Raw genomic sequence first — 22,503 nt, forward strand, 5'->3', positions numbered from 1 at the left:
GAACTGAGCCAGAGAGAACCGAGAACTAAAGCAGAGCTTTGGATTGTTGTGCTGACACATTTTTTTCTCTGGCCACTGCATTTTTTTAAAAAAATTCTTCCTCCATGAGCATTTCACTTCCCTGGAAATAGGGAAATGTGTTCTTGTGTAGAGGCCTGGCTCCAGAGAGTTGGACAGCCCTTCTGGCTAAAAATAGGAAAGGGGCCAATTAACTAAGGAAGTAACCTAATTAACAGTTGCGATTCTGGGCAGGCCATAAGTTACAAGACTCCAAGCTCCCTCAAAGCTAGTCTGACTTCTTGAATCTTTGTTTCACTAGCATAGTTTACATTTCAATTAGTGCAAACTTAGGGCAAAATAATATCACTAACTAATGTTCATGGAATTTATTTCAGTGTGCAAAACTCTTTAACCATCTTATGTCTTAGAGCAGTGCTAGGTTTAAGCTGAATGTTCCTTTAGGCTAAGTGACTTCTAGAAAAGAATAATGGAAATAATAGCTCCCAGGCACTGAGACTTCACCATGGGGCAGGTGTCATCTGTGGTCCCACTGGGCACTTTACCACCGGTTTGATGATCCCAGCTATGTAGATGAGCAAACTTGGGAGAGCTAAGGCCGCTCCCTGGGATGGTACTATTTTTTTTTTTTTTTTGGCCATGCCACTCGGCGTGCGCCCCCTGCACAGGAAGCGGAGTCCCAACCACTGGCCTGCCAGGGAAGTGCCCCTGGGATGATACCTTTTAGTAAGTGGCAGAACTGAAATGCGAGCCCAAAGTCCACACCCATCCTCCCGCACCTCCGTCACTTTCTGAGGTTCGTTTTCTAGATGCTCCATAGATTTGTCACAAATCCAGAAGCTTCACCGTTCCATGTACAAACGGGAACTGTAATTCTTGCCCTATCAGCCTCAGAAATTTCTCTTGAAAATATATAAATCCTCACACACTGGAAAACTGTAAAGAGCTATACATCTTGCCAAAATAAATACAGAGTATTTTAATCGATAGTCTCACCATTATTATTTTTGCTGATCAGAGGAACTGCATAAGTACTTGCAAGGAAGTCTCTAAAGCAATGAGAGGATCTTGAAAAGTTGACCTCAGATCTCTGTTTCATCTTGCCAGAGAAAATCAGCCTCAAGGAATTAGGGTCTGAGGGACCGTAGGGCCCCTGGCTTCCAGCAAGGCATCCTAGCCATGAGGACAACTATGAAGTATGAAGAAAGAAGTCTGTGCTTTATATGGGCGCTCACCAAAGTGAGCCTTTCAGAGCTAAGGAGGAAACGCTATCCCAGTGAATCCTTGACTGGCGCTTTTTGTGGTATGACACAGCAAGATGATTTTAGAATTGATTAAGCTCCCAAAGTGGCAAGGCCCTATACATTGCTAGATGTTTCCCTTTGGAAGCTGCCCCTCTAAGGAGGTAAACCCTTGGTCAGAAAAAGAGAAATATCTAATTCTGTACTGTGAGTCTAAGAAACAACTGATCTTAAGTTACACCATCAGTTTAATAACAGCTTTTTTTGTAATGGAAGAAAATATTAGCAACTAAACAGATATATCCGTTGTTAGGGGCAGCCTAATTTCACAAATATTACAAATGCAATCTATGTGGGGGTCTTATAATTGAGGAAATGTTATTTATTTGATAAATCACTTTAACCAAATCCAGTATCACAAAGACTGTGCAATGGGCTATTGATGATGTCTCTCTTTTTAGTAGTTTTTAGTAAAAAGTCAGGGAAGGAAGTAGAAATTATTTATGTGTCAGTTTTTCCAACTAAAGAATGAAAATTAAACTTGATGTGGGTTGGGGGCAAGGAAAGAGAGGAAATGCTGAATTTTGACTTAGCATCTCTAGAGCAATATCAGCTTTTTCTGCAAACAATTTTTCTGGTTAAGCAGAGAGGTGAAAACATCAAATTCACACATGAGATGCAGTCAACTTCCCAATAAGTATTCATTGTACCATTTACTACACCAACTTTCTTGTTGGCCCACAAGTTGTTGACACAATGCATTCTTCTTAAAGGTGTAGGCATCACATCATGAATTTACAGGCCAATAAGAGAGAAATGAGAAATAGATCAGAGATAGGTAGCAATGGAAAAGTCCCAACTCAGAAAAGCGAGAGGAGCCAGGTTCAAGTTCAAATGTACAGAAGTAAGCCTTCGCACTAACCAATTGAATATAATGCATTATCCATAGAACACTGCTCCAAATTGCTGTCCATCTCACCCCCTAACACTTTCCACCTTGTAAAAATAACAATCTAAGTAGATCCCAAGAAAATGACACACGGTGAAGAGTTTAGAATACAACAGTAAACTCAAGATGTGATACAGCTTTATACGTACAAATACATGGCATCGATCAAGCAGCACACAGACACACAAAGAAAAGCACACTACACACCCCTGATCTGACACTTGTCAAAAGATGGTCACAATAATCCAATCTCAGGGTAACAGAGACAGAACAAGCAAATGTCTATGTGCTCACATGGAAGCCAGCCCACAGTAAAGAGCACAGGCTTTCAAATTAAACTCCATCCCCAAGCAGCTCTGCAACCCCAGGCAAGGCACCTAGTCTCATTCAGCCTCAGTTTTCTCTTCCCTGCAATGACAACAATGTCCTCTGCTCAGGGTTTTGGGGATATTTAACAATAATAAATTTAATCAGTTGCTTCCGTTTATTGAGCGCTTTCTACACGCCAAAGAGTGATTAGTATTCAATATTTTTTCTTTTTTTAAATTCAACTATAGTTGATTTACAATGTTGTGTTAGTTTCAGGTGTACAGCAGAGTGATTCAGCTATACATATATGCATTCTTTTTCAGATTCTTTTCCCTTATAGGTGTCACTAGATATTGAATAGAGTTCTGTGTGCTACAGTAGGTCCTTGATGGCTATGTATTTTATATATAGTAGTGTGTATCTGTTAATCCTAACTTATCCCTCACCCTCCCCTTTCCCCTTTGGTAACCATAAGTTTGTTTTCTATGTCTCTGGGTCTATTTCTGTGTTTTAAAATTTGTGTTTATTTATTTAACGTCTTAGGTGTAGGCGGCGCCATGTGCAGCTTGAGGGATCTTAGTTTCCTGACCAGAGATCAAAACTGTGCCCCCTGCATTGGGAGCGCAAAGTCTTAACCACTAGACCGCTAGGGAAGTCCCTGTTTTGTATATAAGTTAATTGGTATCTTTTTTTTTTTTTTTTTTTTAGCATTCAGTATATTGTTTCATTTCATTATGACCGCAACCACGGAATATGGTTTATCCCCATTGTACAGATTAAGAAACTTCCAAGATCACCCAGCTGGAAATGTCAGGATTCAAACCCAGTGTTGTCTGATATCAGAGATCACTCTTATTCACTGTGCTCTAATAATAATTGAAAATTTTTTTTGTTCACTGATGTATCCCAGTGGCTAAAAGAGCACATAGTAAGCATAAACATAGTAATATAATCTGTGGACTGAATGAATATAGAGTATTTCTTATAAGCTAATACACTATTCATAAGCATGCTGCATAAATTCATCATTTCATTTCATTCCCACAATGATCTTGCACTATTATCTCTAATTTACAGCTGAGGAAATAGAGGTTCAGAAAAGTTAACCAGCTTCCCAGGGCCACAGAGTTAGAAAAAAAGTGAAAGAGCCTGGATTTGAGCCCAGATCTGGCTGCTTCAAAGCACTGCTTTGCTCTGAGGGCAGCTGCTTTCAGCATCACGTGTCTAAGTGCCCGCTATCCTCCCTGCCGCAGAGTCGTTATTCCATAAATATCATGCTCTCCCCACCTGGATATATTTTAATCTACTTAGCGTAGCTGATCCAAAGTAGGGTCTATTTAGTATATCGAAGTTTTATATGGAAATGCTTTTTAAGCATAATGTCATCTAGCATTACTGTATCTAATGAAAACGGCATTGGTCTATTTTACTTTCTTCAGTGTTTGAAACTACTGTACTAACATTTCAGGCTTGTTGTCAGGAGTAAAAGCAATAAAGGATGTGAAATCTTGGCACAGTGCCAGGTACATAGCGCGTACCAGGCGAACCCTGCCTCTCCCTTGCTCTCTTGACCACCTGGGTTTCGAAACCTGTGGTCACCCCAGCATGCAGAGAGGGCCAGTTTGATGATTTTCAGTCCGCTGCCCACACTGTTAGTAACAGGGTAAGCAGACTACCTTGTTTTCTCCAGATTATCAGCCGCAGATGGCTAAGTGATGTCTAGCTCGCCTCTATATCGTGCCTACGTGGCTGAGGACGTGACAGCATCCACTTTTCCTTATAACAAAGTGTTGTACTTTATTTAATCAAAAAGCAGGGCCACAGGGGTTCTACCTGCAAAGGTTCATTAAACTACTGTTGATTTCCTCTGATGCTCTAGAATAAAAACATTTCAATCTACCTTCAGTAAATCTCCAGGTGATGTTAGCAAGCTCTCCCAGACAACCGTAAGGAAGAGATTTAGTGATATGTACAGCTAGGAAAACAAAAATCTGTTTTAAATTCACACAGAATTTGAGGATTTGATTGCAAGTTGAAATTTGGATTTTAATGTGAGGATCCTCTCAGTATCATTGGTTATGAAAGACAGACTTAAGTTTTTTTAATATAATAGTTGACATCTTTAAGAAAAAAAGGTACTTAAATCATTTACGTTTAAAAGGTAGTATACAGCGAATTCCCTGGTGATACAGTGGTTAGGACTCAGCGCTCTCACTGCTGAGGGCACGAGTTCGATACCTGGTCGGGGAACTAAGATCCTGCAAGCTGCTCGACGTGGCCCAAAAATAAAAGGTCTCTTATTTTAAAAAAAGAAAAGGTGATATACAAGTTACTTAGGTGAACACAGAAGGGAGGAACATGGCATACTACTCAGAATTCTGAGAACTCATTTTGATCCTTTTGAGATCACAAAATCATATACATTTTAAAATATTAAAACGTAGAGTTCCTGCTCCTTCTCAGCTCACGTCAAGGTAACACATTAGAAGTGGGGATAATGTCGAGAGTTTTACACATTTAGACTTGTTCCTGCAGTCCAAACCTAGAGGAATCAGAAAGTATTAAGAAAGAGCCTGCTCGGCGCTTTGTGACCACTGAGAGGGGTGGGAGGGAGGCGCTAGAGGGAGGGGAAATGGGGATATGTATGTGTGTGTAGAGATGATTCACTTTGTTATACAGCAGAAACTAACACACCATTGTAAAGCAGTTATACTCCAATAAAGATGTGGGGGAAAAAAAAAAAAAAAAAAGAAAGAATCCTTCTCAGAAACCAAATCTGGTACCATAAACATTGCTAGAAATGTCCCAAATTTTTTAGAGAAGTTAAGCAGATTATTTTTTAATTCTGAGTTGTGGATTAAGTTAATTGTTTTATGACTTACATATCTCCATTGTTCTTCAGTGTAAGTATCCTTATGCCAACTTCTACATGATTTAACAATATATATGAGTGAATTCATCTGGCATGACTTTGAAACATATTCCTGATAAGGCTGTACTTCAAAAATAGCTTTGAGGGACTTCCCTGGCGGTCCAGTGGTTAAGACTTCGCCTTCCAATGCAGAGGGTGTGGGGTTTGATCCCTGATCAGGGAGCTAAGATCCCACATGCCTTGTGGCCAAAATACCAAAACATTAAAAAACAGAAGCAATATTGTAACAAACTTAATAAAGACTTTAAAAATGGTCCACATCAAAAAAAAAAGCTTTGTAATTAAAATTGCCAAACTTCATACTATTGGCATGAATTTTGAGTTGTTGAGCTTAGAACAGGACAGTTGGAAAACATTATATCAGTGGTTTATTTGTCATGATAAATTAACATTTTCCCAGTACCAAATTTGAAGTACTAGATAAATATAAATACATGTCACACATATTATACATGTATATTTATTTATTATATATATTATTATATATACAATTATATTGTGTATATATATAATATGCATATACTTTGAGGGACATTTAAAATAGGAACCAGAAAACTATGAGAAACCGCAACTGGAAGAGTACAGTGGCCCTCTTTACTAACATCTATCAAAACCTGCCTGATAGGGCTTCCCTCATGGCGCAGTGGTTGAGAGTCCGCCTGCCAACGCAGGGGACACTGTTCGACCCCCGGTCCAGGAAGATCGCACATGCCACGGAGCAACTAAGCCCGTGCGCCACAACTACTGAGCCCGCATGCCTAGAGCCTGTGCTCCACAACAAGAGACGCCACCGTAATGAGAAGCCCACACACCACAATGAAGAGTGGTCCCCGCTCGCCGCAACTAGAGAAAGCCCACGCGCGGCAACGAAGACCCAGCACAGCCAAAAATAAATAAAATAAAATTAATTATTTTTTTTAAAAAAAACCTGCCTGATGGTTGGGGTAAGAGTACAGATTGGTCACCATGAAGATGAGGATGCAATTTTATGAGAAAGACTCATCAGCATAATTCTCATGAGTTATGGTCTTTGTCGTGACAAACAAGAAATTCAGTGGTCTCACCCTAAAGAACGTTAAAAAACAACATTACTAAGAGGAAATTGAAAAAGTAATACATGGTAGAGTGATGAGGACAACTTTTTTTCTGATTGACCCGGTAGATAAATATTGCACGCAAGTCTCAAAATACATTTAATTTTGCCACAACAGATATTCTCTTCACAAAAAGCCTATGAATCATCCTGGACTCATGAGACTGGGTGGTGATAAACAGATGCCTCTTTAATGACACCTGGCGTGGCTTCATTCCCTCAACCCCTTTCCCCCACCCCTTTTCTTAGAGGCTTGTTGTTTATACTAATTTAAGTTCAGCTTTACAGCCTGAATGCACTCGCAGCATTAGGTGATGCTAAATGCATGCAGCGCTTTCTTTTTTTTTTCCTTTTTTTTTTTTGGTCACACCCTGCAGCATGTGGGATCTTAGTTCCCTGACCAGGGATCGAACCTGTGCCCCCTGCATTGGGAACACAGAGTCTTAACTTCACCACCTCCCACTGCCCCAAAGAATTGGGGATAGTGGAGATCACTGGTCCCCGATTTAGGGTTTTTGCTATCATTGCTGTAGCTCTTTTTTCTCTCATTTGGGAAGAAATATATAATAAACAGTTCATAGGTCCAGGGCTTCATTTAGGAACGTTTACTAAAGCTTCTAAGGACCAAAGCTGAGTCAAACTAAAAAGTGTGCTCCCAAGCAATAAATAACTTTAATCTGATTTAGTCACTTAATCTGGCATCAACAGGCAAAAGCAGAAATGCTTCCCCACATTCTAGGTATTTTTTTGCTGGCATCCAAACTTTAAGTCTTAGGCAAAGCCTTTTAAAATGATGGCTTCACCACAGTTGTGATTCTCTCTTGCAGGGGAAAAAAAAAAAAAAGTTTTAGCAATTCCACAGTGTTGGCAGCTGCAAAGAAAATGAAAAAGAACTCAGTTTAATTTGTAGTCATTGAGGAATAGAGAAGAGGGATGATGAAAAGAAATGTTTCCAGTTCATCCTTAAGAATTTGTTTTCTGACACATGGAACATCCTACTGGACAAATATAATGAATATTTTAATGACAACGTAAAAATCTCTGAATAGATTTGGAAATTGAAGCATTAGATCATATTTATAAGCACATTCATTTCTTCCCATTGAAAATAACGTTGAGAAGCTACAAGTTGAAACCAAAGCCATGATGGCTTGAAGGCATTTGCTTTTGTGTGAGCTGTCACACTTGTTCCTGTTATAACTAATTACAGACTGAAATATACATTTGTTTTTATTCCAATTAGGACTCAAGAGATAGGAAAATCATAATATAGTCACAGATAAAGTGGGGGACTTTGAGAGCATGGTGGAACCCTGCAGTGAATTCGCATGGATCCTTGTGGCAGAATCAAGATGGCAGAGGTTGACTGTGATGTGGTGCTGAGGAGGAACATTATTCTGGGAAAACTGAAGCGCCTTCTCCACTGTGTGCCTCTCATTCCTACTCTGCCATGGGAAGCGGGCAGTTCAATTGTGTTCTTGGGGACCAGATGTCCCAAGGGATTTTCTTCCCCCCACCCCCACTGCCCTCCACCATAAATAACCCAGCCCTTATTAGGCCTTTTAGCTATCTTCTTTTTCTTTTTTTTTTTTTTTTTAATTTTCTTTTTTTATTTATTTTGGGCTGCGTTGGGTCTTCGTTTCTGGGCGAGGGCTTTCTCTAGTTGCGGCGAGCGGGGGCCGCTCTTCATCGCGGTGCGCGGGCCTCTCACTGTCGCAGCCTCTCCCGTTGCAGAGCACGGGCTCCAGACGCGCGGGCTCACTAGTTGTGGCTCACGGGCCTAATTGTTCTGCGGCATGTGGGATCTTCCCGGACCAGGGCGCGAACCCATGTGCCCTGCATTGTCAGGTGGATTCTTAACCACTGCGCCACCAGGGAAGCCCCTTAGCTACCTTCTTTTTCACGATCAAAGTTATTTAAAAACAAAATTTAGGACTGTGAGATATTTCTGACTCCCCAAATCTAGAACAGTGCCTGGCACATAATGGGCCCTCAGTAAATAGAATGTAGCAATCAAATTTTAATAATATTTGTCTTCTTCAAAAACCATTTTTAAAAACTAACCCGTTTCAGGAGAATATAAGAACCTATTTCAATGAAGGGTGAATTCAGCCGTCCAATAACACATCTGAGTATGCAGTCAGTCCTCAGAAGGAGGGATCTCGGGAGATTCCCTCAAGTCATTGACAGTTACAGAAAAGAGCAGACAGGACTCCTGTCAACAGCAGGGGTTTTAGATGTGTGTAAACTTCTGCCATCTTGACCATCTTCACTACTGGGAGCCTAGGCTTTCTTTTTCATTAGCAGGTTGCTGGTGCCATATCTGACGAGATATACAGGATGCTCCTACTAATCCAAAAGAAAGGATTTTCATGGATTCAGATAGCTGCATAATTCCCCAGTCTTCTACAGTGGGAATGAGAGCAGCATGGTGTGGCCCAGTGCAAGGCACTGGGAATTGCTGAGTGAGTGGTGGGTGAGTGAGCATGTAAGTGATCAATTTGTACCCGAGTAAAGGCACAAATAAAACAACACACCTAATTTTAAACCATTCAGAATAAAGCACATAGGTTTAGACAATTACCTACCTTTTCCAGACGAAGTTGGAGGTGGGGTTCTTTTTCCCTTTTGCTAGAAAATTGCATCGAAAATTCTGCCAGTATGTCTGTATTATCCATTCACATAGGCATACTTTTAATATGCAAAGTATTAATATTTGTATAAACAACCAAACTCACATACTCCAAGCCTTTGGGTATATGCTAACCGTATGCAATACATTTCCAAGGAGAAGACAGGCATAGAAGAAAGTGGCAAGCTCTCTGTCCATTTCCAAAAAGATCTCTCCAAATTCCACTTCTTTTGCCCAAGGAGAATTGCATTCACGGTGAGAGTCTTCCTTACTTGCGTTTTGCTGGGAGAACCTCTTTGCATCACTGAGTATTTCTTTCCACTCACAGATGAAGCCAGTCAACCTTTGGTTCCAACATCATGCCCAGTGAAACCTTGCGCTAACATTTAGCTAAATTTAGTCTCCCCTCTTCTGTCTTCCTCATCCCACATCCTAGTCGCATAAAAAGTAAGCAGAGCAGTAAAAGAAAAACAATGCCGTAGAGAAATCAAGAACCCCTAAATAATCCAGAGCTTGCCAATATGCTTTTCAGTGTAGTAAATGTATAACTCAGATATAATTTTAAAATTTGTGCTGATGGTGGGTCCCTATACTGTGTTTAAGAAAAGGATTCATTTCCTGGGCACCGATCCCCGTCCACCAGCAACTCCAGGAATCAGCCATGCGGGCAGTTACGATGCCTCCTCACTTCTTTCTCATTTCCATGTAATATCAACTTGTATAAATTTAATTTAATCTTTTGATTATACTCTGGATCAAAGATTTTGTTAACACTTGAGTGGGAACCCAAACAAAAGAGAAACTAGCAAATCTCACAAATACAGTAAAATATTTAAGAACAGATATGATGCATCTTAAAATTTTAAATTAAAACAAACAAAACAAAACAAATAAAAAGCACCCCCCTCTAGAGTGTTGAGTTTGCCAGATTCAGCTGTAATACTGTTGTAGTAGGAACTGTCCACTGTTCAGAACAGGGCTACAGCTGCTAACTTCATTTTGCCAAAGGACTCGAGAAAGATTCAGGTCCAGTAAGAATGATCATTGTATCGTTGAGTTGACTCTTGCCTGGGAGGCCTGTCAGTTCCCTGAGATGTGGAGTTCCTTCCACGATGTTTACTGCTAATGGGCTGCATAAGTAGGGTTCAGCCTGTGCTCCGTAAGCAAATTGTTCCTGTAAAACACCTTTGGAATTGACGTTATTCGTCCCATTTTACATCACTGAGATCTACTAGAATCCTTTCACCCCCACCTCGTCATCTGTAAGTGGAAAAGAAAGGCAAACCCATTAGATTTTTTTCTTTCTCAACAATTAAACAAAAGACTGTTTTCACGGTGTGTTTGGGAATTTGGGGTGAGTCTTGGGGTTCATTACAGATGAGAGAGGAAATGGAGACCCATTAAAAGCACATCATTACTATACCTTGGAAATACTGCTGATTACTAATGAGGATAACCTTGCTAACATAACTGTCATATGGCCACGTTGAAATGGTCCTGACCCTTCTGACCTACCTTCTCCTAGGTATCGTTCACTATTTTCTCCTTTGGCGTGCGCCGGCTTTCTGTGTTAGATTTGTCAGGTTTTCAAAAGCTTCAGAAGAACTTCAGCGACTAAGGCATTTCAATAGTATCCATTTTTAAGTCCGGAAACGTCAACAATCAGTGCTATAAGTAGCAGTAGCCCCTACTTCTCAGAAATAAAGCAAATTCATAGTTGATGGGAAAATGTATATTCTGCTCACAATTTTGAATTCTCTACCTCTGGTAGCTTGTTAAATTCTCTCCTCTCTTCCTCCATGTCCTCCTCTTGCTTCCCTTTCTCCTCTATTTTTCAAGCATCCTTAGCTAACAAAGTCATGACAGTGTGGTGCACAAGATCTCCTTTTTTAGTGTTATTGATTGACCTTAATAATCAAGGTCAAGACCGTCCCCGTTTGTACCTGCTTTTATTTTATTTTTTTTTTTTTTGCGGTATGCGGGCCTCTCACTGTTGTGGCCTCTCCCATTGCGGAGCATGGACTCCCAACGCGCAGGCTCAGCGGCCATGGCTCACGGGCCCAGCCGCTCCGTGGCATGTGGGATCTTCCCAGACAGGGGCATGAACCCATGTCCCCTGCATCGGCAGGTAGATTCTCAACCACTGCGCCACCAGGGAAGCCCTTGCCAGGTATTATTAATCAATCAAGGCACTGTTTCTTCCTGAACCTGGAACCTCCAGAGCTCCAGGAAGCCACGGCCAATTGATTGGTGTTGCCTGCAAGATTCAATCTGTTTGTCCTTTGTTGAGTGTCTTCCTTTAATTCAACTCTTTCATCTGCTTATCCTCATACCTTCTCTGGTTCAGGTTCTCCAACAGAAACCCTCTAAATATTCACACTTCTCTTGTTCCCCATCTTGGACGCAGCTACGTGCAAGAAGGCACTAGATTGCATGTCACAAAAATAAATTTTGTTTGGGAAATGGTTGCATTCTCCTACTCTTCCTGGATCAACATCCTAATCAGAGCTGCCAACATAACTCTAAGTGAGTTTAACCTTAAACCTGGGAGCCCATGAGACTGAAATGAACGTATTATTATATAAAGAAGACAAAAATCATCCCTTGGAGGAAGAGACAACGGTAACTGTGACCAGAGAAAGCGAGGGGAAGGAGACTGGTGACGGCTCACCGCCAGCTCCTCAGCTCTCAGGTGCTAGAAGCTCTGTGTTCGAGAATGGACACAGTAACGCCCCGTGTGAACAAAAGCCTCTTGACCAAAAAGTGTTGAGGTTACACAAATATTGGTCAAAGAATCATCTCTGCGGATGGACTGAAAGCCCTGCAGAGTCACCGATTTCCAGCATTGACAGGTTTCCTTTTCTTAAAGATACGTGCAACAGAATTACTTGTCACGTTGACATCTGTAATCATATTCTCCGTGGCAGAGTTTAACAGCATGTCATAGACTATTACGACATGTGGCGCCTCAGACAACTTGTCTGGTTGCCCTGGGCTTCTGTGATACCACCCTCAACTGCTGCTGATGACACCTACATGCCAGCAGTGAATAAATTCAGCACCCGTTCACCTCCACCAGTCATAATTCGTCCCTGCTGAATGCCTCAACTCGACTGAGGTCCATGAGGGCGTCGTAATGAGCACATGGTGACCCAAGTCGCTACGTGGCTCTGAGTCGCTGGAGGTTGCCACGATCACAAGGTAATCTTTGCGGTGCGTTAAATTATAACTACTACTGAATAATGATAGCACACTGATACGTAACATAAGCCACCTTCATTCTTATGGACATAGGGAGACGTGCTAATGAACACTGGTCATCATTTGAGTGATTGTTTTTAGTTGCTCTTACAACACGGACTTTATTCTCCATTGCAGTTTATGCTCATAACGCCTATCAGCAAAGAGACAAGCGAACATGAACTGCAACAACCAAATAAGTCCCCTGTCAGAGAGGCTGGGACTCTTTTAGGTCACAAATTACCATTACAATACCATCGTCCTGGTTAAAGCATTCACCAGAGATGAATCCTTACCCTCTGAGTCAGGGCAAGGGCAGGGGATCATTGCAAACGATGCCTGCGCTATTTGCTGTGGGGTTGATGGGGCAGTAACTTGACTCAAAATTTTCTAGTGTTGCAACCTAGGCATAAAGTAGGCCATGCTTTTTGAACTGAAGTGGAAGGCAGCAAATCAAGCAACCCCTGTATGAAGGATTCATTGAAGCCTTTTGCTTCACACTTGGATGACTGCAGTAGCATCCTAGCCACTGATCTCCTGGTCTGCAGCCTCTCGACACTCTAGTGCATTCTCTCCACATGGCCACATTCCCAGCTGAAATAGCTCCATTTCAGTACCCTCCGCCACGGCCCCCCTCAAAAACCATTCATCGGAATCTCTTGCCTGGAGGGAATTTGACCCTTCCAGGCCGACCTGTCACTTGCCCAACGTCTGAACCCTCTTTTGCATGCAACCTAGTTAACTCACCACCGCCATGTTTCTCGCCTCTTGTTTGGAATGGATTCTCTGCCTTGCCAAATCCTCACCTAACCTCCGAGACCCGCGTTCTGCCCCCATTTCTTCTATGAAGTCTTCCTAGCCATCCATCTTCATCTTCCTTCCTCTGAAATCACTCATCCGGTCCCAGTGTTTTTCTGAGAACTGACCACGTGAGTAGAGAGATTTTCATCCGATAGTCCTTGCCACTCGTTTGGTGTGTATCATTTCTCCGTTGGATTGTTAGTATCTTTGCATGTAATGTGCCTGTCTTATCGCCCCCTCCCCTGCCCCAGTTGGGTCTTCCTGGTGCCTTACATAGAGGAGGGTCTGCAGGTACCAGACTGCTCTGCCAGGATCCTCAGCCTCTCAGGAGAGCTGGAATTTGTCTTGCATGTCCAGTGCCTGCATGTGGAGTCCCAGCCTAGTGGCCTTGTTTGCTCAGCGACATGCCCTTCCATCAGGACGTCTCCTTGCAGTAAATCCCTAGCTCTGGGAACCAGAAAATCAAACTCCGAAAGCTAGTCCCAGAACTACAAGTGTTTTAAAAGCGGCCTGTTTCCATCTTTGCCTTCAAATCGCCTTTTCAAACCTCAGTTTTGATTTCCTGATTTAGTTGCAACATGTGTAGATGCAAATATTTCCCTTGAATAGCGAAAGGCCTTTCATTTAAAATCTGAGTTTCCCAGGTCCAAGAGCCTTGCTGCCTGGATTCCTCTCGTTTCCTTGTTGGAAGTCAGAGTCCGAGGAGGAGTTTCCGTGCGATCTGTGGAAGTGCTGAAAGGAATCAGAGCCACCTAAGCAAAATTGGCACATCTGACCAGTTTTCAGCAACACAGTGTGTGGCTGTCTCCACGCTTGGATGCATGGGAGCAAATGAAAATGGGCGAGTTGTAAGGCATTGGGGAATATTAGAAAATTCCCCACAAAGCACTGCCACGTGCTTGACATGCTGAGATGATGATCCCAGCTCCCCTGAAAGAGGAACAAAAGTGAAAAACGCTCAACTTCACGGAAGCCTTCCTGACTTTAGAATCACCCTTCCCTGCCCTGCCACCTCGCAGGCACGACCTTCCCGTGAAAGGGTTCCCTCCGTCAGGCCGTTGCAGGTCCCTCTGGCTCTGACACTAGTGCTGTCCTACCCTCTGTAAGTGATGCTAGGGCCCAGGAAAGAAGAGAGGAACGAAGTGGGGGCGGGGGGACAAAAAGTGGCGCCATGTTTTAGTAATGTCACCGTGCGGTACTGTTAAGTGAGGCTGCACCTGGGAAAGAGGCTGGTGAGATGTTTGCGTTTGCCTTTCTTCTTCTCTCCACCCAGAACGCAGGCAGAGCCTCTCATTACCGCCAGGTGAGCACCGACTCGTGTCAATCTTCTCGGGAGCAGAAAGCCTCGCCTGCATCACAGTGTGTTCTGTAGCTGTCAGGTGCCTTGCCTCCCTCTGAAGCCTTCTCCCAGGCTAAACACGCTGACAGCCTGCCTAAAATAGAACCCGCAACCCTGCCACCTAAATGAATCCAGCTTCCTTCCGTAGGCTTTCAACTGGGGCCAGTCAGGTGGAGCAGGGCTTCCCAGGCCCAAGACACGAGGAAGCCAGAGGCGATGGGTCAGCTTCTGAGCTTTCACAGTGTGCACTGGGGGCAAGGGGGGTTGTACATTTCACGGTGCACGTGAGGAAAGCGGAAGTGGCCAGCATCAGAATAGGACAAGGAGCCTGCTCCCCAGGCCTTCCCGCCATTGCCTGTGGCGTCATAGGAACAGCCTTTGAAACCTGGGATGCTTAATGCAAGACCACTCATCAATAAAGTACTTACGTGCCCTGATCTATTGACGTGGACTCCTCCTGACCTTGCTGGCACGGACGGGACACGCTCGTGGCCAGTGTTGCTGGGGGGACAGCACAGGCTTGCTCAGTGAGACTCGGAGCTGCAGACTCCCTGCGGGACCGCTGACCACTCTCACTTAATTACTTGACCTCTATCGGCGGCCATTGACAACTGCCATGGAGACTAGATATTCGCACAGCTCCTTCGTTAGTGCCTTCCCACAGGGGCTTTTGTGGTAGAAACATGGCCTGCCAAGTGAGGAGGGGGACGTCTCTCCATCCTGATCTTTGGCACTGAATCCTGTGGTCTCGCAGGTCCTCTGCGGTGCCAGTTGTATCTGGAATCCAAGGGACAGCTGAGTCCAGAAACCGTTCCTTCCAAAGACAGTTATCGAGAAACTGCGTTCAAAGCCCTGCTTGGGGTACTGTGGGCCTAGAAAACGGCATCGTTTATAAACTTAGTGTACAAGCAGCTGATCATCTGGTGGGAAATTGCGAACAGGATGCAGGGCCTTTCCTAAGAGCAGGTGCCCTCCCATGTCCTCCCTGTGGTAGGAGCCAGGTGACATTTAGAAAGTGAGCACATGGGGGGCCAGACCTGGACTCCAGCTCTGCCACTTGCAAACTCCTCCCTGACCCTCCACTGTCTTATCAAGTAACAAGGGGCAGGACTAGGGCCCACAGGACTGAGCTGTCGTGAGAATGTGGAACGAATGGAAACTGTATCCATGAACGCACTTCATAAGGCAGTATTATTAACGTGTGGCGGTGGGCCCTCGGCTGAGTCACCGCAGCTCACACCTGGGAAGCGGCCCTGGAAGACGACCAGCAGAGCAGAGCTGCGTAACCATCCTGTGGTACCTGGAGGGAAAGCGTGCAACCCGAGCTCCACGGCTTTCCCCAGGAGAGTCCATGACATTGGGAAACAGAGCTCATCTTTTCTTTTTTTTTTTTTTTTTTTTTTTTTTTTTTTGCGTTACGCGGGCCTCTCACTGTTGTGGCCTCTCCCGTTGCGGAGCACAGGCTCCGGACGCACAGGCTCGGCGGCCATGGCTCACGGGCCCAGCCGCTCCGCCGCATGTGGGATCCTCCCGGACCGGGGCACGAACCCGCGTCCCCTGCATCGGCAGGCGGACTCTCAACCACTGCGCCACCAGGGAAGCCCCATCTTTTCTTTTTTTACAGATCAGGTTTTTGGTTTTCTCCCTAACCCACAGCAAGCTTACAGATTAGATTCGTCCCTGTCAGTGGTCTGCGGGTGTGGTCAGTGTCCTCAGCTCTTATAAACACCTCTGTTCACGCTCCCTTCCTCCTCAACACAGTGATTGGGTCCAGCCAGGCCGCTCCCGTGCCGCTCCACACCATCCCTTTACGGAAGACAGAGGCTGTCAGATGCGAAGAACAGCCTTCCCCTACCTGCCACAGAAGCCTTGGTCTGCTAACCTTTAGGGCCAGTTTAAAACACATCATTTAAAATGCACTTTTAGGACTTCCCTGCTGGCACAGCGGTTAAGAATCCGCCTGCCAATGCAGGGGACACGGATTCGAGCCCTGGTTCCGGGAAGATCCCACATACCACGGAGCAGCTAAGCCCGTGCGCCACAACTACTGAGCTCGCACTGCAGAACCCACGAGCCACAACTACTGAGCCTGCGCTCTAGAACCCACGAGCCACAACTGCTGAGCCCGTGCACCTAGAGCCCATGCTCTGCAACAAGAGGAGCCACCGCAATGGGAAGCCCACACACCTCAACGAAGAGCAGCCCCTGCTCACCACAACTCGAGAAAGCCTGCATGCGGCAATGAAGACCCAACGCAGCCAAAAACAAATTAATGAATTAATTAATGTAATTAAATCTATTTTTAAAACTAACTAAGTAAAAAATAAAATGCACTTTAAAAAAATGTTCAGCCCTCGGTAGTCATTTCACCTCTGTTTTGAGTTTCAAATATTCGTTTGTGACCCCAGTTCTCTCCAGCCTTCAGAAATCTTAGGCTCCTTGACAATGCAGTAGAGGAGGTGGCAGCGCTGGGAATGGACTCCTGTGTCCCTGACTCCAGGACCCAGGCTCTCAGCCACCGTGAGCATCAGGGTGCTGCTGGGGCACCCTCGTCCTGCTGGGGTGTCAGGGAGCCGGCCCCCGACCTTGAGAGAGGAGTAGGATGTCGGGGAAGGGAAGGAGGGATGGAGACAGCGGGGGAGACCCGAGCACAGGAGAGGATGGAAGGGAGCACACTGTGTGTGAGGGACCCTGTGGGGAAGGGGTGCGGCTCCTCAGCCAGACGAGGGCCTTCAGTGTGTGAGGACTCTCTCCTCCATCTGCTTCTGAGACAGAGCAGGTATCTGTGCTACCCTGGCAGAGTTCATATGTTTCTGCCCTCACTGATGCTTGATTTTATTTTTTTTTAATTTTTATTTTATATTGGAGTATAGTTGATTTACAGTGTTGTGCTAGATTCAGGTGTACAGCAAAGTGACTCATATACATATACATGTATCTATTCTTTTTCAGATTCTTTTCCCAGATAGGTTATTACACAGTGTTGAGTAGAGTTCCCTGTGCTGTACAGTAGGTCCTTGTTGATTATTTTATATATAGTAGTGTGTATCTGTTAATCCGTGATTTTATTTTTATATAAGATATTTTCCCCTTCCCTCCACGCACTCAGTCCATGTGTGTTTCTCCTTCAGATGCTCATCCTCTGCCACTTTCTTCCACACCCGCATCTCCAGATCTGTTCAAGGATTATGAATCGGCTCTCGGGGAGCCTCTGATAGAGGCCAGGGCATGAGTGGTCTTCAGGTGCATGTGCAGACCCTGAACAGAGCCCAGAACCTCACCTGTGGGCCTGTCTCTTGCAGATTATTGGGACCATTCCTCTGATGCCGAATCCGGGGCCATCGAGCCAAGCAGCAAGCGGCACTCAGGGCCTACAAGTGCAGCCGATCACCCCCCAGCTCCTGACCAACGCCCAGGGCCAGATCATCGCCACGGTCATCGGGAACCAGATCCTGCCAGTGATCAACACCCAGGGCATCACGCTCTCCCCCATCAAGCCCGGTCAGCAGGTAAAGGCTCCATGTCCAGGCAGCCGTGGCTACCTGGACACCTCTCCTGACCGCCCTTCTTCTGTTTCTTTTCAATGAAAAGTCATCTTTTAATTAGAAAATATTTAATCCCTCTAATCCTAACATATCAATACTTATAAAAAAGCAAGTAGCTTTATTCTTCATTATTAGTGAATGTGGGTGATAACTATTAAATAGCTGCTAATCTACAAATATGAATATATTCAATTATAACAGAGACAATGGCCTAAAATTCAGTAGATAATGTGTTCTTATTTATCTCTGCTTAGCTGATACTTAACTTTCAATTTTAAAAGTGGTCAAGAAGAAACCAAGACCACTTACGTCTTAACTGTAAATGGGGGGGGAAAAAAAGTATTAAACACCAAGCAATACCAACCTGATGCTTCTGAGAGTGCTGCCTACACATTTGGGAATGGGGGCTTCCCTGGTGGCGCAGTGGTTGAGAATCCGCCTGCCAATGCAGGGGACACGGGTTCGATCCCTGGTCTGGGAGGATCCCACATGTCGCAGAGCAACTAAGCCTGTGCGCCACAACTACTGAGCCTGTGCTCTAGAGCCCACAGGCCACAACTGCTGAGCCCACGTGCCACAGCTACTGAAGCCTAGAGCCTGTGCTCCGGAACAAGAGAAGCCTGCAATGAAGACTAGCCCCCGCTCGCTGCAACTAGAGAAAGCCCGCATGCAACAGTGAAGGCCCAACGCAGCCAAAAATAAATAAATAATTTTTTAAAAAAATAAAAGATAAAATAATTATCTTATCTTTAAAAAAAAATAGGGAATGAAAAATAGGAAGTTCCAACTGCTAGAATTTCATTAAAACCATGAAATTTCATTTTTTCCATTCAAGTATCAATCAAGCACTTTCCTGTATGTTATACTAGAGGCTGGGTACACAGCTCTGAAGAAGAGAGACATGGTCCCTGACCTCATGGAACTTCTGATTAATTCAACAAACCTTTTCTGATAACCCACTCTACAGCAGGCCCCTGCTGAATAAGAAACAGGGGTAAAAGAGTGATGCTTTCTGGTCTTAAGGAGCTTGTAGTCTTGTAGAGGACACAGATAAATGAGCACAGTCCCACTGTGCAGTAAAACAATGTCCTGGGACCTCCCTGGTGGTCCAGTGGTTAGGACTCCACGCTTCCACTGCAGGGGACCCGGGTTCGATCCCTGGTAGGGGGACTAAGATCCCATAAGCCATGCAGCATGGCCATAAATAAGTAAGTAAGTAAATAAACAAGCAAGCAAATAAATAAATAAACCAGAGTGTCCTGTAACAGGACAGATGCGCACAAAGTTTAGTATCATCGCAGAGATGGGAACAACCAACTTTGTCCAGAGAGTTTTGAGTCCTCAAAGAGAAGATGGTTTGGAACTGAGTCTTGATGGATGAGCAGGAGTCAACCAGGTAACTTATGGGACCAGCGGGCACAGAAGCAGGGAAACGTGAAGGAGGACGGAGTGTTGAGAAACAGAAGGAAGGCTCCTGTGATTGGAACATAGAGGGAGTCTGAGGACAGTCATGGAAGGGGCTTCCTATTCAAACTGAGAAGGATGGGCTTTGTCCCCGTGTGATCTTGAACGCATTGCACATCATCTTTGTGCCTTGGTTTTCTCATCTGTAAAATGGGGAGATGCCAGCACCTACCTCACACAGCAGTGGGGAGGCCTCTCTTACTCCTGCGGGTTCTCGCTCCGAGTCTAAACCACTGCCTGGGGAGCCAGGGTCCTCACCGCCCTCTTCTTCCTCAGCTTCCTCGCAGGCAGTGGGACAGTCCCTGACGCCTGTGTCGTGAGGACTTCCGCCCCCACCCCTTGCCCCCGTCTCTCAAGCTATTTGCTTTCTTTTACTGTTTACAAGATTCCATTGTATTCTCTACCTTCCAAATAGTTCCCCCAAGGGACTTCCCTGGCGGTCCAGTGGTTAAGACTCCGCGCTCCCAATGCAGGGGGTGCAGGTTCGATCCCCGGTCGGGGAACTAAGATCCCGCGTGTCGCATGGTCAATAAATAAATAAATAAATAGTTTCCCCCAAATAAGGCAAGATTCTCCATGTTTCACTGGCTTTTTAATCCCTAGTTCCGTCTGTTCAAACTTACTTTCAAAATTATCTCTGGGGGCGGAAGTGAGGAGATCAGCCTCTTTTCGTACAATCTGCTAAGAACTATTTTCTGTCAGCAAAGCCAAGTTGTAAATTGCCAAGAAGATGAGGATTATTTAGAGATCCACAACAGCTAATACAAAGTAGCTCTCACTCTCACGCTGAATTTCTAAGGAGGGTGTGTGGGTGATAGACCATTGCTGTTGCATAAGATGACAGCCCCGGATTTGGGGTAGTACAGTTGCGATCCAGAAGGACCTAACCAAGAAACGGCAAGTAAGAGGCGGCTGTGGTGCCACTCCTCAAATCGTCGCCCACAATCCACATCGTGAATCCATTTCCACAGTCTCTCCCGTGAGCACAGATGCGCCTCAGAAGCTTCCCCACAGCACCCGTTGGCCCCTAGAACGAAACCTCATTACCGCGGTGGGAGCGTCTCATCCTCTTCAGGTCTAACCTCCAGCGTCGTCCTTGTCACTGTAGAATCAGAGATCTAGCAGCTGGGAAGAAACAGCCAGCCTCTAGGGGATCTGCCTTGCACCTCCAACTCGTGTCAGTTACAACCAGCCTCCCAGAGAGCAAGACTCTCCTTGCGCGTATAGAAGCGTGCATCTCTCCTCTACGCACGTGCTGAGAGGAAACGTGTGCACGGCTGAAAAGGGTGACATGCAGACCTCCCTGAATCCTCAAGTCGCAGCAGAGACCCATGGGCCCGTCCCGTTGTTCAAGGCATGTGCCAGTGGTCTATCATCCAAGTACCAGAAAGATCAAGGGAACCGTTCGTTGATGAAGCTGGTGAGAAATATCAGGAAAATGGCAGCAATTAGATGGATGACTGTTACTGTTTCTTGGCATCAGCTCTGATTGAAACACCTTGGAATGTGTAGTACAGTTAACAAGTTGGGTGAGTCGACAGGAAATGCTCAAGCCTGAGTCCCAGATATAAAAGTGAGGATTCTGAGGAGAGTGGATCATAAAATGCCCAGAGTCCAAAAGTCAAAAGGTCACAACTGGAGGTATAAGGATAGTGGTCTTCAATTTTTTTCTTTAAATATTACCCTTTACATTGAAGAAATGTAATATGGACAACCACTAAAAAATAAAGGATTTCTATTGTACAGTAGAGAAGTTTCTCAGTTTGTTTTTTTCATGTGATTTATGAGAAATGCTTGATCTCACAAGAGCATAGTTTCAGCAGTAAAATATGTCATAAATTACAGGAGCAGAGAGCTCCCTAACACACACTCAGAAGTCCAGTTTTATGGAGTGAAGCACAGAGCTCTTGGGCCAGACGACATGGGATGGTTTGTTTTAATTTAATAAAAGTAATTACATCTTTAATTTTTACACCTGCCTGCCACTAATTAGAAGAGCCTGAAAAAAATCTGAGTGAAAAGTCAGCCAGTCTTGATGATGATTTATTCCAGTGATGAAAGATTGAGAACCTGCAAGTTATCATCTGAAATACAAACAGTGTTTTTTTTAAAAAATATATATACCAGGATCTGATAGCCCTAGAACTCTCACATCAGAGATCCCTGGTGAGCAATGCAAGAAAATAAGAGTGAGAAAAGGACTAGATAAAAATGAGAGACAGAGAGAGAGAGGGGAGTATCTTTCTGTGCATGAAACAAATTACTTAATACAAAATAGTTGGCGGGAGCTCGAAAGTAACCTTTTTTTGTTCCCTCCATGGGACTCTGCAGCTTCAAAAGTCAAAGTCACCCAGGTGCCCGGGGTTTGCTCTTACTATCCTGTGACTGTGAATGAATGATTTCTTCATGAGCAGCACAGACATTATTTTGTGTATATTTATTCTTCCTCTGACTGAATCCCAACAAAAGTTAATGGGAGGGGTTTTTTTAGTGTCCTTAAGGAAACAGAGACATTTGAAAGGGAAAATGTTCTAATTTGTAAAATCAAAGAAGCATTGAAATTTTTCAAAAATTAAATACCGTAGCTGTAATACTTGGAGACTACCACCCATGAAGGCACTCAATTGTTCTTCAAAATGTAATCTTGGTGCCACTAGGAAGACAAAGGAAAGTGGTTTATTTAACTTAGCTCTCTAAAATGCCATATGATTATCCAAATCCATCCATTTTTTTCAAGTAAAAAACATGTACTCACTTCCCTGTTTTTCCCCAGCCCTCACCTGAATCACTAGTCCCCAGTTTTTTCTTGCAGCCACCCAGAATGAGACACAAATGAAGCATTTCCACCCACAAGGGATCTAAAATAGCGCAGGGGTTTCCTGGGCTCATGAAATGTGTGTCAGTGACCCCAATACAAAACAGATCTCCGACCTTCCAGCC

The 22,503-nt window shown here is 44.4% G+C and overlaps 1 protein-coding gene across 2 annotated transcripts in view; it reads left to right on the forward strand.

Moving 5' to 3' along the window:
• The window catches only part of POU6F2 (POU class 6 homeobox 2), a 488,808-nt gene that overhangs the window by 443,288 nt on the left and 23,017 nt on the right, over window positions 1-22,503 (forward strand). For both annotated transcript variants that reach the window (XM_059074318.2, XM_067041700.1), the window contains exon 7: window positions 17,857-18,063. In XM_059074318.2, the coding sequence (XP_058930301.1) occupies window positions 17,857-18,063 (207 nt within the window). The remainder of the gene's footprint in view (window positions 1-17,856; window positions 18,064-22,503) is intronic.

This window comes from Kogia breviceps, chromosome 9, assembly GCF_026419965.1.
Source record: "Kogia breviceps isolate mKogBre1 chromosome 9, mKogBre1 haplotype 1, whole genome shotgun sequence".
In the NCBI taxonomy this organism is placed as follows: Eukaryota; Metazoa; Chordata; class Mammalia; order Artiodactyla; family Physeteridae; genus Kogia; species Kogia breviceps.